We start from the raw sequence: 15657 nt of genomic DNA on the forward strand, positions 1-15657 counted from the left end.
GCCATGCACTCGAGCTGCTCGAAACGCTCTTCGAGGCTGTACCTGCCGACGCGCTCGAGCAGTACCGTCGTGCAGTGCTGACGCTGCTGCTGACGCGGCTGCAGCAGAGTCGAACCGACCGTCTGGTCAAGGGCACGATCCATCTCGTGGCAGCGGTGGCGCTGACGTCCAAGGGGCCCGAGTACATTGTCGACACGTTTGAAGCGGTGCAGCCGGGTCTGTTTGGTCAGATTGCCCAGGGCATTCTTGCCCCCGAGCTGGCCAATGTTGGTGAGAGGCACCGCCGCGTGGTGGGGGTGGGATTCGGGCTGTTGCTGACGAGCGCCAAGCTGCGCGAGCCGGCCCATGCGCCTGTGCTGCCCGTGCTGCTGTCGGCGCAGATCAAGCTGCTGCTTACGCCCAGTTCGGCTGCGGCGCAGGAGGACGAGCTGTGGGCCAACGACGACGACAGTACCGCCGCCGCCACGTTCCAGGCTGCCTTTTCGCGGCTCGCGGCGTCCGAGACGCAGCGTGTAGACCCCACGGCGACGGTGCTCAAGGATGCACCCGTGCACGTGTGGTTTGCGGGCAGGTTGCAGCAGATGCAGTCCGAGCTGGGCGCCCAGTGGGAGGGCGTGTGGAACCAGGTGCCGCAGGATCTCAGGTCGGCTTGGGCACAGCGTGTGTAGCTGAAGAAAATACAAGATTACGAGTCGTGCAGCGTGTAGGGTGCGAGTGCGTGTACGGCCGAGGCAGGGGTGACGATGAATCGTAAATGCGCCTGCGATGCGGGTAGGTCGAACATGGACGGTCCGGCAGGATTGAGTACGACGGCGGCCTTGCGTACGTGGGTGTATCGCTTGTCGTCGTTGGGATCTTTGACGCGACCGTTTGTGCGGGTAAGAACGAGCCGAGTGTGGATGAGGTTGGTCCAAGTGTGTCCGAGTTGTGCCGTGCGTGGATGGAGCGTGTAGAGTGGAGAGTCGGAGTCGGTGGTGGTGGTGGTCATGGCTGCAGCTAGGGTAGGTGGAACGCTGGCGAGCAGTCCACTAGTGTAGGCGGACTGTGCGGCGTACTCCATGGCTGCTGGATGATCCGCCACGACGTCAGTGCGGCGGCTGGTGCGCGAGGCCGAATCAAAGACGAAGCGACGCGCGAGGTCTTTGTCGATGCCAAAGGCGTCACTGACATGGTTGATCACCACCACAGCCGCCGAGGTGCGCTTGAGTGCATCGGCAACGTCGACGAGCCAGCGAGAACGGTGGACGAGCGAGTCGATATCGCCCGCTACAGGGTCGTCCTGAAACAGTGCGGGTAGATTGTCCACCACTACCATGCCGATGTCGGTGCGAGAGGTGAGGGCGGGGAGCTGGTAGCGCAAGACGTGGTCGAGAGCCTCAATGTCCGCGACGCACGCCACGTGCAGGTTGCGCAAAAGTTGCGCGCGACCAAGCTCCACCGCGCGCTCCACCTCGTCCGCATTCGGGTGTAGGTGGAAGCGGTGGCGAATGGCGGATGAGGCTAGCTCTAGTGCACGCGACACGATGCTGTGTGCAGCTCGCTCGCCACTCGAGGTGATGTAGCATACACCTACGCCGTCGTCGAAACTTTGCTGGGACGGAGGTGGGATTGAGGATGCGAGTGGGGACAGTCCGAGCGCGGCAAAGGCGCACGCCTGGATGGCGATCTGCGTCTTGCCCGATGCGCTCTCGCCCACGATCTCGGTGAGGAGGGAGGATCGTAGACCGCCCGAAAGCAGCGCGTCGAGTTCGGGCGAGCCGGTGGTGTAGACGTGACGTGGGCGGCCATGCACAAGCGCATCGCTAGTCTGTGCCGGCGCCGAATCGTGCCAGTCGGGATGGCGCTCGAGTGGCCGCGTGGGTTCGACATCGTCGTTGTCAATCGCGGCGCTGCTGTCGTCGTCGTCTTCGGAGTCGTATACGAACTGGTGTGCGCCGGGGAAGTTGCCATCGTATCCCTGTGTGGGCGGCACGAGCCTCGCGTCGATCGGCTCGTCGTCGGTGTGCGAATCGCTCGAATCATCCGTGTGCTCCCCGAACAAGTCGTCGCCAAGCGGTGGGGGTGCAATGCCATTCAGCGCATCGAGCACAGAGATTGTCGAAGCTTTGGCCGCGGTCGCCACCTGGAGCAGCAGCAGCTCGACGTCGGCTGGGGCGAGTCGCAGCGCCTGTTGGAGGTGGAGCGGGGGTGTGAGGAGGAGCTCGTGCGTGCTAAACAGCTTGGCGCGTCGACAGCATGCCTTGATGCGTTTGGAGAGCCAGGGGACGTCCGAGATGGCCAGGATCGACATGACGGCCGAACGAGGCTGAGCTGAGCATGTTGAGCTTGGATGGTGAGGAAGAAGCTCCTCCACCCTTTGCGCCGACTGAGCCTCTTTGGCCAAAGTGTTGGTCTTGTGCGAAACGCGCGTGCGCGATCCATTTACGCGACTCGCCACATCGGCGCCATCGGCGAGATCGGGAGTCGATTTGTGGCTTCACCGGAAAAACGGCAAAAGAGTCGGCCTCGGCGAAACGTGCGAAGGACGGGACGTGACCGACGTGCATGTGCTCTCCCAAAATGAAAGAAACTGAAAGCTCGCCGATCGGATCGACTGACAGCAGCGGCCGATAGGGAGTGAAGGGACGAGATGCACCCGGCTCGGCGAGCGGCGCGCAGAGAGAGAGAGAGGGTAAGGCGGACGAGCGTTGCCCGAGCGCATGCACCTCGGAGCAGCCGCAATGAGTCGGGAACGCGCGCCCAAAATTCCAAACTGCCTTTTTTTCTATTTCCAAATCTCGACAGCGCGCGTGCCCTCGACTGAAAAGCTGCCGTTTGAATTCCGAGCGCAGAGCAACACCGCCACGCACACGCGCACCCTCTCTTCTTCTTCTTCTTCTTTTTGGCTGGTTCGCGCACGCGCATCAGCCGTCGGCAGCAGAGCAGAGCAGAGCAGAGCAAAGCCAGCAAAGACTGCAGATGCGCACGCGCTCGACAGCGGCCAGAACGGCCTCGCATATCGCACACCGCACGCGCACCCACGCATTCAACTGTCGTTCTCCTTCTCGCTCGCCTCGCCCAGCGTACAAAGATTGGCACGCTGCACCTCACGCCCTTGCCTCCGCACCACCTCCATCTCCATCCTCTCCCCTCAATCTTGGCCAACATGTCCACTACCGAAGTAGAGACCCTCGTTATCGGCGCAGGCCCCACCGGTCTCGGTGCTGCCAAGCGTCTCAACCAGCTCGTAAGTGTCGCCCAACGTGCATCCCAATCTTCCAATCTCAACTCCTCGTGCTAACCCTTTGCTTTTGCTGCTGCATAGAACCACGGCCCATGGCTGCTCATCGACGCCAACAAGGAGGCTGGCGGTCTCGCCTCCACCGACACCACCGACGAGGGATTCCTCTTTGACGTGGGCGGTCACGTCATCTTTTCGCACTACCAGTACTTTGACGACATGATCCACGAGGCGCTCCCCAACGCAGACGACTGGTACGAGCACCAGCGCGTATCCTACGTGCGCTCCAAGAACGTCTGGGTGCCCTACCCTTACCAGAACAACATTTCGGTGCTGCCCGTCCAGGAGCAGGTCAAGTGCATCGAGGGCATGATCGACGCCGCCGAGGAGCGCGTGCGTGCCAAGGAGGCGCCCCAGAACTTTGACGAGTGGATCCTGCGCATGATGGGCCAGGGCCTCGCCGACCTCTTCATGCGTCCCTACAACTTCAAGGTGTGGGCCGTCCCCACCACCATGATGCAGTGCAAGTGGCTCGGCGAGCGCGTCGCCGCGCCTTCGCTCAAGCTCGTCGTCTCCAACACGCTCAACAAGAAGGTCGCCGGCAACTGGGGCCCCAACGCCACCTTCAAGTTCCCCGCACGCGACGGCACCGGCGGCATCTGGAAGGCCGTGGCACGCACGCTGCCCCAGGACAAGCTCGTCTTCAACAAGCGCGTCGCCTCGGTCGACGCCGCCGCCCACACGGTGCAGCTCACCGACGGCTCGAGCATCAAGTACAAGCACCTCATCTCCACCATGCAGCTCGACTTTTTGATCGACAACGTCAAGCTGCCCGCCGAGGAGAACCACGCACAGCTCAAGGCCGCCGTCAAGGAAGGGCTCGTCTCGTCCTCGACGCACGTCATCGGCATCGGCATCCGCGGCAAGCTGCCACCGCGCATCGGCGACAAGTGCTGGCTCTACTTCCCCGAGGACGACTGCCCCTTCTACCGCGCCACCATCTTCTCCAACTACTCGCCCTACAACTGCCCGCAGGCCGACGCGAAGCTGCCCACGCTCCAGTACGCCGACCCGTCCAAGGGCACGCCGTCGAGCGACGCCAAGGAGGGCCCCTACTGGTCGCTCATGATGGAGGTGTCCGAGTCGCACCTCAAGCCCGTCGACGCCCAGACCATCCTCGCCGAGACCATCCAGGGCTGCATCAACACGCAGCTCATCAACGCCGACGACGAGATTGTCTCGACCTACCACCGCAAGTTTACGCCCGGCTACCCGACCCCGTCGCTCGGCCGTGACGCTGCGCTTGCCACGCTGCTGCCCGCGCTGGAGAAGCACGACATCTACAGCCGCGGCCGATTCGGCTCGTGGAAGTACGAGGTGGGCAACCAGGACCACTCGTCGGCGCTCGGATGGGAGGCGGTCAACCGCGCGCTGCTCGGCACCCCGGAACTCACGCTGCTCAACCCGGACTGGGTCAACGGCCGTCGCAACCACGAGCTGCGCCTCAACTAGGCGCAGGCGTCGTCGCCTTGATCCAATGTGTCGCTGGACTCCATGTACAATTCTTTCAAACCCACTCCATAGGGGAAGATTCCAATCTAGATTCCTTCTTACAAGCAGCAGCGGCGAGCAATTAGTGCAGGTTGTCGGTGAGCAAGCTCTGAAAAAAGGGGACGATCCTCGGCAAGATTTGGTTGAGCGGGGAGAGAGAGGGGACCCCAGCCCCGCTCGACGCGACACTACCGAAATTCCACCGAGGCTCGGCCCCTCCGCCGCGCTGATTCACCCACGCAGATGCAGCAGCAGCAKCAGTGGCGCGAGAGTGATCTTCTGCCAATTTTTGGGGGAAATTGCTGCTCTTGTTTTTTTCGGCGCGGTGCCGAGAGAGATAGACAGCGCAGGAGCCAACTTGGCTTCTAGGCTTGGCTCGAGGGCCCGAGTGTCACTTTTGGGAGTGCGCATCAGTCACTCTCTCTCTCCACACCTTCTTCTCCTCACATTCTCCCACCATCTCCTCCAAATCCCTTCCTCGAAAAAGCGCAGCTGAGCGTAAGTGACAAATCCTCGGCGATACAATCAATCAGCAACTGACTCCCACTCTCTGTGTCGTTGCCAACGCAGCCGCTCGCTACTCGTCTGCCGCCCGCAATGTCCTTCTCCTCACAGACCGGAAGCCGCAGAGGCTCCATCTCCGTCCAGAGCAAACGTCGTGGTTCAGGAACAGAGAAGCTCGAGTCCCACGTAAGTTCCATTCCATCAGCATCATATTGCACGCCATGGCCAGCCTCTCGTACATGCAGCGCACCTTGCTCACCCTCCAACCCCTCCGCATGTCTCTGCTCGCCAAACAGATCGCCTCCTGGCACACATCCACCCACAAGCATGAGGACATCCCACACGCACACGAAGAGCAGCTCAAGCAGGTCTACGAACGCTTCGAAAAGCTCTTCACCATCACCCCGCAACGACTCCGCATGATCACCGACCGCTTCGTCGGCGTGCTCGAAGAGGGCCTCCAAAAGGACGGACAGACCGTCCCCATGCTTCCCGCCTACGTCTTTGGCTGGCCCTCGGGCGACGAGGTCGGCTCCTACATTGCGCTCGACCTCGGCGGCACCAACCTCCGCGTCTGCCACGTCGTCCTCAAGGGCGCAGGCAAGTTCGAAATCACCCAGTCCAAGTTCCGCCTCACCGAGGAGCAGAAGCAGACCGAGGGTCAGGAGCTCTTTGATTTCTGCGCAGACTGCCTCGCCACCTTCATCCAGGACCACTTTGGCGACGCCAACGGAGACGTCATCCTCGAAGAGGAACTCGCGCTCGGATTCACCTTCTCCTACCCCATGGAGCAGGACCGCATCGACCACGGCAAGCTCGTCCGCTGGACCAAGGGATTCGGCAACCCCAACACCGAGGGCCGCGACTGCGCCGCCATGTTCCGCGCCTCGCTCGAAAAGTTCAAGCTGCCCATCAAGATGGTCTCGATCATCAACGACACCACCGGCACGCTCATCGCCTCGCACTACGTCAACCCGCAGACGCGCATCGCGTGCATCTTTGGCACCGGCTGCAACGCTGCCTACATGGAGCACATCGGCGACATCTCCAAGATCAACCACCTCGGCCTCCCCGCCGACGAGGACATGGCGATCAACTGCGAGTACGGCGCATTCGACTCGTTCAAGCACGAACACATGGCCGAGATCCGCACAAAGTACGACGAGCACATCGACCTCCACTCCAACAAGCCGCACGAGCAGTCGTACGAAAAGATGATCGCCGGCCTCTACCTCGGCGAGCTCTTCCGCCTGTGCATCTGCGACCTCATCGACGAGGGCGTGCTCTTCCTGGGCCAGAACACGTACAAGCTCGAAAAGACCAACGCCTTTGACACGGCCTTCCTCTCGCTCATCGAGTCGGACCCCACCGACGAGCTGCTCACCGTCACGGGCCTCTTTACGCACTTTTTCGGCATCGACACCACCATCGAGGAGCGCCAGTTCTTCCGCAAGCTCGCCAAGCTCATCGGCACGCGTTCGGCGCGCCTCAGCTCGTGCGGCATCGCAGCGCTCGTCACCAAGATGGGCTACCTCGACTCCGGGTGCGGCGTCGGCGCCGACGGCTCGCTCTACTCCAAGTACCCCGGATTCGCAGACCGTCTGCACCAGGCGCTCGAGGACATCTTTGGCGAAAAGGGTCGCAACATCCGCACCTACCAGGCCGAGGACGGCTCGGGCGTCGGCTCGGCCATCATCGCCGCCATGACCAAGGCGCGCAAGGAGGAGGGCAAGTTTGCGCATGTCTAGGCTTTCCCCGCTGGTTTCTCCATGTATCTTTCTTCTGGTTTGGCATGCAATGCTTGGTTCGAGTGATGATCTGCGTCCAGGCTGCGAGTCCGGGTGCGCGTGCGGGTGCGCGTGCGGGTGCGCGTGCGGGTGCGAGTGGGAGCGCTGTTTATATTGCAGCGAGCGAGTGGGGGATTCGGACGAAGGTGGCAGAAGGATGTTGGGTCTGCGCTCGGGCCTTTTTTTGCGCGAAAATTCAGCGAGGGCTTTGCTGTGTGGCTCCGGGCGCGGGAAGAGCTTGTGGACAAAGTCGCGCCGAGAGATTGCCGACGACACCCACCTGTGCGGCCCGGCAATGTTGGCTCGGCGCGCCGCAAATGGTGCGGAGAAGTCGCCGGTTGTACTGCCTCAGCCGCTCCGAATCAGGCACATCGCCCCGGAGTCTGTGAGTGGAGAGATTCGCCGGCAATCTTTCGCCGCTCGGCATTCTACCAGCCAAAACTCGTTCTCCCCCCCCTGGTGTTGGTGCTCGTTCGCCCCCCGCAGCTCTCTCGCCGATCGCAACAAGCGGGAAGCCGCCAAGCGGCCAACCTGCACGGGTCAAACCAACCCACCTCAGGAGAAGAGAGGTCAAGCCGTATATAACCCCCGCTTTGTGCACAGGGCGGGTATGCTCTCATCTCCATCATCTTCTTCCTCTTGATACATCCTTCACAATGTAAGTCGAGCATCGCAGCTCAAACGAGTTGTCTCGCGCAGCGGCAGTTGCTGACGTCCTCTATCTCTCTTTTCTTGCGGTTGTGCAGGCCCGCCTCCCACTTCAAGCTCAACTCTGGTGCGTCGATCCCGTCGGTGGGTCTCGGCACGTGGCAGTCGCCCAAGGGCGAGGTGCGCGACGCCGTGTGCCACGCGCTCAAGTCGGGCTACCGCCACATCGACTGCGCCTGGGGCTACCAGAACGAGGACGAGGTCGGTGAGGGCATCCGCCTCTCCGGCGTCCCCCGCGAAGACATCTGGATCACCTCCAAGCTCTTCGAGTTCCACCACAACCACGTCCGCCAGGCCGTCCAGGACACCCTCGACAAGCTCGGCGTAAAGTACCTCGACCTCTACCTCATGCACTGGAACATCGCCTTTGTCCCCGAGGACGTCCCCGCCGGTCAGCTCCCCCGCGACTCCAAGAAGGACCCCAAGACCGGAAAGCACCTCCTCGACCTCGAGACCACCGAGAACTTCGTCGGCGTCTGGAAGGAGCTCGAGAAGCTCGTCGACGAGGGTATCGTCAAGAACATTGGTATCTCCAACTTCTCCATCCGCCGAACCAAGGAGCTCCTCAAGTCGTGCCGCATCAAGCCCGTCGTCAACCAGGTCGAGCTCAGCTTCACCTTCCCCCAGCCCGAGCTCGTCGCGTGGCTCAAGAAGAACGACATCCTCCCCCAGGCTTACTCTCCCCTCGGATCCACCGGTGCCAGCCAGGCTTCGCTCAGCGTCGTCGACGAGATCGCCAAGAAGCACGGCGTTCAGGGTGCCAACGTGCTCATCTCGTGGCAGGTCGCCAGGGGATGCAACCCCCTCCCCAAGTCCGTCACCCCGGCCCGCATCGAGAACAACATCAAGCTCGTCGACCTCTCGGCTGAGGAGCTCGAGCAGCTCGAGAAGGGCGCGCTCGCCCAGACGCCAAAGAAGGTCTGCGACCAGTCCGACCTCGTCGTCCCCGCCTACGACATCTTTGAGGCCAACAACCCCACCAACAACGACAAGGTCCAGGCCGCCCAGGCTTAAAACGCTATCAAAACCATACCGCTGCTGCAAAACAAGGCCAATGTGGACCCTTTACCATTCCCCCATCCAACAGTAGAACTTTTTTCAATGTCATCTCGTGCCATCATTGCAAACGGTCTTGATACGATCAGCGCTGGAATGCTCGCGAGCGAGACGGATGCTTGGGCTGCATGAGTGCAGTGCGTGTCGTCACAATGCAGAGGTGGGCGGCATAAGCGTTGGCGCGGTGGGCGAGAAAGGTGGGGCGGCCACCGAGGTCTCACCGATCCCCGGCGCAACTCGATGTCACCCGCCGCACGCAATGAGCCTGCATCGCCGAATTCGCCGCCACCACATCCGCCATGCTTTCCCAAGCTGCACGACAGTCGCGACCTTGTCGAAAGCCTCGTCTGTGCAAAAAGCTCATGTGATATGATACTTGACGGGCATGAACTTTTCTTTGGCTTCGACAGTCTGCCAAAGCGGCTAGCATATGAAGCGCAACGTTGTCGTGCTTTTGGCTTCCGCTTGATCGCAGATCCGTCTTGGCAGCCATGCCATCCGGCTTGTCACATTAAACCTACGGCTCCATCCGCGCCGCGCGGAGTTGCGCGAGTGCCATGGTCTTGGCTCCCACGAGCCAATAACCCGAGGCCCGCTCTTCATATCATCTCGCATGGGTGGAGCCTACTCGATCTCCGTACCTTTTTTGCAAGTTCACATCCTGTTCCCCCTCCCCCAACTTGGTGTCCCAGTGTGTCAAAGCTCTGATTTATGCATCCTTGTCCTCCCGCCTACCTCTTCCACCACCCCGGATCGGATGCGATGGATAGACGGCGAGAGATGCTTTCGAGAAGTCCATCGTTGCACGCAGCCATGGCATCGGTGGACGCATACCCGCGATCCGCATCCCTAGACTTGCTGCGCAGTCCCACCGTGTCGCCACTGCCAGTGCGAGCATCCTTCGAGTCCGTATCAACGTTGCGAGGACATCGCATCTCGAGCCCAATCTTTCTTAACAGCAGCGTGGGCGTTCGTCCCCAGCCACAAGACGAAGAGCCAAAGACTCCGCGCCACGAGACGTCAGACCATCTGCGAAGCAAGTTCAGCATGTCACCCCTCCAGCCATCGAAACAAAGTAAGGCAAGGGTGTCGCAGGATCCCCCTTGCATAGCAAGATTGGAAGCCAAGACAACCATTGGGCACTGGTCGCATAGCTTGGGGGCCGCCGCCAGAAGGTTGCAGAACACGCTTCCGCGAAGAGGCGACGCGGTGGCGACGGTCAAGATAGATTCGGACTCAAACGAAGTAACGCCCGACAAGAAGGCACTCAAGGGTGCTGCGAGCTTCGCGTCGATTCGGAGACTGATGTGAGTAGCCATCCCGCTTCACTTTCGTTGTGGTGGATCATTGACACCTTATGGTTTGTGCTGTAGAACGCCGTCGAGGAGGACGAGAAAGGTTTCGGCGGCGCCTAGGCTTGCTGTGCCTCGGTCAGCCATCGTAGAGGTGGAACAGGGTCCGGAGCCTGGCTCAGCCGCGGCTCATGACGATGCAGGATGGATGGATGCCGAAGGTAGTGCGGAAGGCGGCGCTCGCCCGCGAAGCAGCGAAACCGCCGAGCTGCATGTGGATACTTCACCGCCAGGCTCGAGTTGCGCGGCTCGACCCGGCAACCGCTGTTCCAAAAGCTCGAGCGTCAGCGATCAAGGTGCAACTCAATCTGCTTCGGCAGACGTGCTCGCAAGACGTGCAACAAACAGCTCCGATCAGAATAGCACAACAGTGATTGCACGCCACGACGCCGAGTCCACGCATTCAATCACGCACGAGGTGCTCCAAGACGATTTTAGTCTCGTGGGCGATCGCGGCACGGAGCGGGACCAGACAAGCAAGACGTGGAGCGGCCCCCCACCGCCAGCCCCTTCAAAGCTCAAGACGCTTCAGCTGCTGGCTCGGCGGCCCTTCCACGCATTCGGAAGAAAGATGCGAGAGATGGATGTATCGTGGTGGCCGCGCAGCTCGCAGGATGAAGCCAACTCCCAGCCGCCTACCTCGCAATGCACTGTTCCAGCGTTTGCGCTAAGGCGCAGCGAGGACTTGCTGTCCAAGGCGTCTCCGCGAGTCTGCCCACATGCTAATCCAAGCCGCAGCTTGAACCAGGGTAAGTTGGCATTCCCGCTCCCATACTCAGCGACCCGAGCTGACCTTCGAGCACCCTCTACCTCTTCTGGACACGTTATAGATCGGATCCAGCTTCCGTCCAAAGTCGTGCCCATCCTCTCGACTGGTACTGCCGTATACAAGCGTCGACCTAATATTCCCGAAGCGTTCGTCCGGCAAGTGCCAGCCTCAGCGGCACAGCCTCGGCCTTTGGAACGGCCGACGGTGAGTGCACCGCTGCTCGCGCCAAGGATCTCGAACAATCGCCATCCATGGATGAAGCAGCTCCACCTAAGCAACAACCTCGCAGCCCAAGCAGACGCCATCACGGAGCCAAGCCTTGGGCAGGATCAGACACGAAGCGTAGCGAAGGGGATCACAGACGCCAAGGTTGCGGTGCCCAAGCTGTCGTTGACCGCTGCAGAAGATGCCGTTCACCTGCCGATGTATGGTTCGAGTCGAGTGGTGGATGTAGAAGACTCGGCCTGTCGAAGGCCACCAGCATCGTTGCTGGGACAGTCGCTGCCCATTCCACCGCGCGGCGGTCGAAGGCGCGCGAGCACAATTAGCTCGCAGAGCTCGAGCGTCTCGTCACCATCGGGCAAGGTGATCGTATCGCGCCGCTCCTACGGCCAGCGCTCTCGCTCGCCCGGCTCCAGAGAAAGAGCAGGAAGTATCCGATCGGTGGGAACCTCGATCCTCTTCGGCGAAACGCCGCCTGGAACGCCAGGTTTGCGAAGGATGCTCTCGCCTCAGATCTCGTCCGGTTCACCATCGCGCGGGGTGTACGCGCGAAGCCCTTCGAAAGTGGTCCTTGTCCCCAAGTACTCGCCCGCGCGACACCGACAAGCGGAAATAGGGCTGCAGCGCAAACCGTCGTCGAGCTTCACCGCCGACTCGGAGCAGGAAGAAGAGCAGGAGTGGGTGGACGAAGCTCCCGCCAACGCGAAACGGCTAGACCTCGTGGCACTCCGCAGCAAGATTGAGGCGGCTCTGCCGGCGGCAAGGCCCGGATTCCTAGAGATGAGCGAGGCGACAGACACGCTTTCCTACCTGGTCAAGACATTCAACGGGAGCTCGGGATCGCTCATCTCAAATTCATCGCCGTTCAAGACGGGCGCTCTTGCGGATCCAACGAGCCCGCGAGATTTGTACGGGATCGCAGAGGCAGACGAGATCGACTTGTCGCGACGATCGGCTTGTTATCTGGGAGGGCGAACTCGTGTCCGGCTGACGAGCAAGGCGAGTCTGGTCTCGACAGAAGCCAATTCGAGTTTTGAAGACTCGGAGGAGCTGCAAAAGCTTCTGGACAGCATCATGGCGACGGACCTCGGAAATAGCTGCGATACAAGCGGATCGCAAGGCGATATGGCGCTTCTATCGCCCTTTGGATCGCCTGCAGATAGACCCGAGCCTTGCGGTGATGCGGGCTGTGCGAGCGAGTCACGCTTCAGGGCAACACCACGGTCGTCGCCGATGCCACCGCCGCCCAAGTTCCTGCTCAACGACAGGCCCATCTCGCCGCCGGACTCGACCAACATGAGCGAATGCATGCACACGTCGGCATCCGACGACCCTTGCACCGCCCCGCAACCGCCACCGGCATCAAAGCCTTTCGAGCTCGCACCTGCATCGCTCTGCCGTACAGCCAGCTGGTCGAGCGCCACTAGCCAGGCAAAAATCAGCCGCGTACCTGTAGCGACGCTCAGCTCGCACCACGCTCAGCGTCAGCCACCATTCACATCCCGGCTGTAGCAGCCCTTTCTGTTTTATAATGACACGGACCTTGCCTGTTCTGCAAGCGGCGCCCGAGTGACCGGAAGCATGAAAACGGCCCGGGGCCTTCACCGACCAACATGGTCGAGTGACCCTCGTGTGTGAATTTTGACATCTGTTTGTCGGCTGGATGTCCAATTCGTGCACAGCTGCCAGCGAGCGCATCGAAGGGAGCCTGACTGAAGTAACCGAACACATCTCTCTTGAATCATAGAATCACGATGTCTACCCTGAGCCAACTTATCATATGTACGTTCCATGAGCCCTAGACGCATAATTCATAAGCATCTCACGAATATGAGACAGCATTGGCTTTTGACCCCATTGAGGGTGTTGACCATTGAATTTTTTCCTCCGGCAGAAGGCGCCTCGATGTCGGTTGCAATGCTGGGATTGTGTTCAAACATTCATCAAGCTTGGGCGTGAGAGAGCGCGAAGGCTTCAGAGCTCTCAAAATTTGATTTTCATCAGTAGGAGCGAAATCATAATTCGGGTAACTTACCCCTATGATTCATATCTTAGAAAGCTGTTGCTTGCGCGCTCAGAACCGGTCTCCAGCTTAATCAGTTTCACAGTCAACATTCTGAAAAAGAGAGACCTGACTGATTGCTGGCGTCGCCGTGTCGCGATTTTTCAGCCACGAGAAGATGACTTCGCCAAAAGGTGCTTGGACACCAGCTGTGAGGCTGACACTGTCCATCGACATACATATCCTAAAAAGACGGGGGGGTTGGCGAGGGTCAGCCACCCATCAGCCACCCACACACACATGGGTGGCTGCTAATTACCAGCCACCCGGGGTGGCTGATGGGTGGCTGACCCCGAGAAGCCACCCCGGGTGGCTGCTGGGTGGCTGCTCCTCGCCAGCTCGCGTTTTTTTAGGATATGATAGCCAATCGCGCTGGCTTCAACCTAGGCAAAGCTAAGCCTCCGCTTTTGACGACGGTATTAACCACGAATTGAAAAGCACTCAGCAAATTATTGGACACCCTCCGGGAGTAGACAAGTCACACCCTGCGCCACCCGCTGACCTGGGGTGGCTGGGACTGCAAGTTGAGCCAACTGTAAGTCCGCCAATTTTGCGTGGCTTGCAAATAAATAAACAAAATTATGGAAGCACAAGTTACGTAACTTAAGTTAACTTAATTTAAATAGCCGTTCAGAACAAGAGACGTTAACTCTTGTTGTGTCTCCATCGTCATGAGGAGGTTCACGGATGACTGTCGCGAAACTGAAATTGTAAACTAGGTTGACCCATCTTCCTTGTGTCTCGTGATTTACAAGCCATCACTTCGGACGCAATAGGCTCCAGATCACAGGGCAAACAGAAAATCATTCCGACATTCTAGGTGATGGACAACTTAGTGATTTGGGTCGCGATTGACTTATTCCTTCGCTGTCAGTTCTGTGATTCTCCCGGTTCGATGAATGCTTGTCATAGTGGTTGCTTTCAAACACCAATTTTCCGTTCCCAACCTCCGTGATCCTTGTTGGCTAAATCATGAGCTGTTCGACACCAAGTCTAGAACCTCAAGAAAAGCGAACCGGCGAATAGGTTGTCATCGAGACATCGGCCAGCTTGCAGTCACTCCATTGCGTGTGACAGGCTATAGCAGACTATCAGCCAGCCAAGCTGATGCCTGGCTGCTTCGTCATTCTGCGTTGCTTCAGCATATTATGAATAAGTTATGTGACATCTGATAATCTTATGTCTCTCAGCCGGGCGGCCTTCACATGCCTTCTGCCTGCAAACAAACTTTCGGGAAGTTCCACGGTCTACAACGCTGATGGTTCCACACAGCTTTATGATTTTCTCGTCTTCTCAAATTGCCGGTTCTGTGCAGCTGCATTTACGAATTTTTAGCTGAACTCAGGGTAAAATGCCTCAAATTGAATCTCAAAATCATGAACCCCAGGACTACGATTATTTCCTGTTCTTTTGACGCCCATGCGCAGCTCTCGTTAGGATATCTCTCAAATGAGTGCGCCTTTCCGGAAATCTTGGCTCCCCACACAAATCCCGGCAAAAGCTCCAGGCATTCAGCAATTCCTAGATCTCATCCCATATTCCCATCTGGGCCATGAGCGCTTCCCCTTCCCTTCCATCACCTTCCTCCCCAACCAGCAAAGATGCCAATTTACCACATACAGAACGGCAATTCCTATGACCCCTCTGCTGTCTTCAATGGTGATTGCAAGCTCAAAGTTCTCTTTGAGATTGCATGGGATTCAAAGGCCCCGGCTGATGCCAGGAACTTTGCCTCCATCCTCATTGATGAGGTCATCATATCCTAAAAAGACGGGGGGGTGGCTGCTCCTCGCCAGCTACCGTTTTGTTAGGATATGCATCGGCAGCGCCGAGCTTCAGCTAGAAGCTGGTGCAAAGCACCTCAGGCCAATAATAGAGCAAGGCAGTCAGCAGGTTGAGACCAACAAGCTTGCTGGCGATGTCATTGGATGGGGAGAGAGGCTGTTGGCTGGTGAAGTGATCATAGCACGCGCGTCAAAGCATGGAGGAAGATGCGGAAGGATCTTTGAGGAAAGCGGCCCAGATTTGAGCACCCTCTGAGCCTTGAGACCGCAGGCGGCCTGGCTCCAGGCATGCAACACTTCCTCGATCCGATCCAAGTCCCATTTGAGAGGCTTGTGGCCATGCACGCCGGGCCGCTCTTCCGATTTCGTGGGCTCACAGCAATTTACTGTGCAGTCGTATTTCAGTCATACCGAACCTGAACGTTTTCAGGTACAAGCGGCAGTATTTGACGATGAGTATTTGACCTCATGCCTGTCAATTTTCTCGACCACAGAAAATCACGATCCACGGTTCCGGCCCAGATGTTCAGTTTCGAGAAAGAGAACGATAAATCATAGCTTTCATCGAATTGCTTAATGCACGATGCTACTTGTGACTGAGCCATGCCTAAGTATGGTTGATGAATTGCCCTCCGAGCTGGA

The 15657-nt window shown here is 59.1% G+C and overlaps 5 protein-coding genes across 5 annotated transcripts, besides 1 other annotated feature; 4 read left to right on the forward strand and 1 right to left on the reverse strand.

The window, feature by feature from the left end:
- Window positions 1-668: a sequence feature (In-frame stop codon was detected at splice-junction site;~hypothetical protein).
- A 17-nt stretch (window positions 669-685) lies between these two features.
- PAN0_041d6353 (DNA repair and recombination protein radA) lies at window positions 686-2997 on the reverse strand (the record flags this gene model as incomplete). The annotated part of the gene is made up of 2 exons (XM_014798188.1): window positions 686-2474; window positions 2858-2997. The coding sequence occupies 2 exons, from the start codon at window positions 2995-2997 to the stop codon at window positions 686-688; spliced, it is 1929 nt and encodes a 642-aa protein (XP_014653674.1).
- A 148-nt stretch (window positions 2998-3145) lies between these two features.
- On the forward strand, window positions 3146-4732 carry PAN0_041c6354 (UDP-galactopyranose mutase; the record flags this gene model as incomplete). Its single annotated transcript, XM_014798189.1, has 2 exons — window positions 3146-3226; window positions 3305-4732. 2 exons carry the CDS (start codon window positions 3146-3148, stop codon window positions 4730-4732), a joined length of 1509 nt encoding a protein of 502 aa, XP_014653675.1.
- Window positions 4733-5496: 764 nt separating this feature from the next.
- Window positions 5497-7023, forward strand: PAN0_041c6355 (hexokinase; the record flags this gene model as incomplete). Its single annotated transcript, XM_014798190.1, has 1 exon — window positions 5497-7023. One exon carries the CDS (start codon window positions 5497-5499, stop codon window positions 7021-7023), a length of 1527 nt encoding a protein of 508 aa, XP_014653676.1.
- A 334-nt stretch (window positions 7024-7357) lies between these two features.
- PAN0_041c6356 (aldehyde reductase i) lies at window positions 7358-8784 on the forward strand (the record flags this gene model as incomplete). The annotated part of the gene is made up of 3 exons (XM_014798191.1): window positions 7358-7447; window positions 7549-7631; window positions 7809-8784. 3 exons carry the CDS (start codon window positions 7358-7360, stop codon window positions 8782-8784), a joined length of 1149 nt encoding a protein of 382 aa, XP_014653677.1.
- Window positions 8785-9639: 855 nt separating this feature from the next.
- Window positions 9640-12681, forward strand: PAN0_041c6357 (uncharacterized protein; the record flags this gene model as incomplete). Its single annotated transcript, XM_014798192.1, has 3 exons — window positions 9640-10133; window positions 10200-10927; window positions 11009-12681. 3 exons carry the CDS (start codon window positions 9640-9642, stop codon window positions 12679-12681), a joined length of 2895 nt encoding a protein of 964 aa, XP_014653678.1.
- Window positions 12682-15657: the final 2976 nt, after the last annotated feature.

Source organism: Moesziomyces antarcticus, assembly GCF_000747765.1.
Source record: "Moesziomyces antarcticus DNA, scaffold: scaffold_v10041, strain JCM 10317, whole genome shotgun sequence".
NCBI lineage: Eukaryota > Fungi > Basidiomycota > Ustilaginomycetes > Ustilaginales > Ustilaginaceae > Moesziomyces > Moesziomyces antarcticus.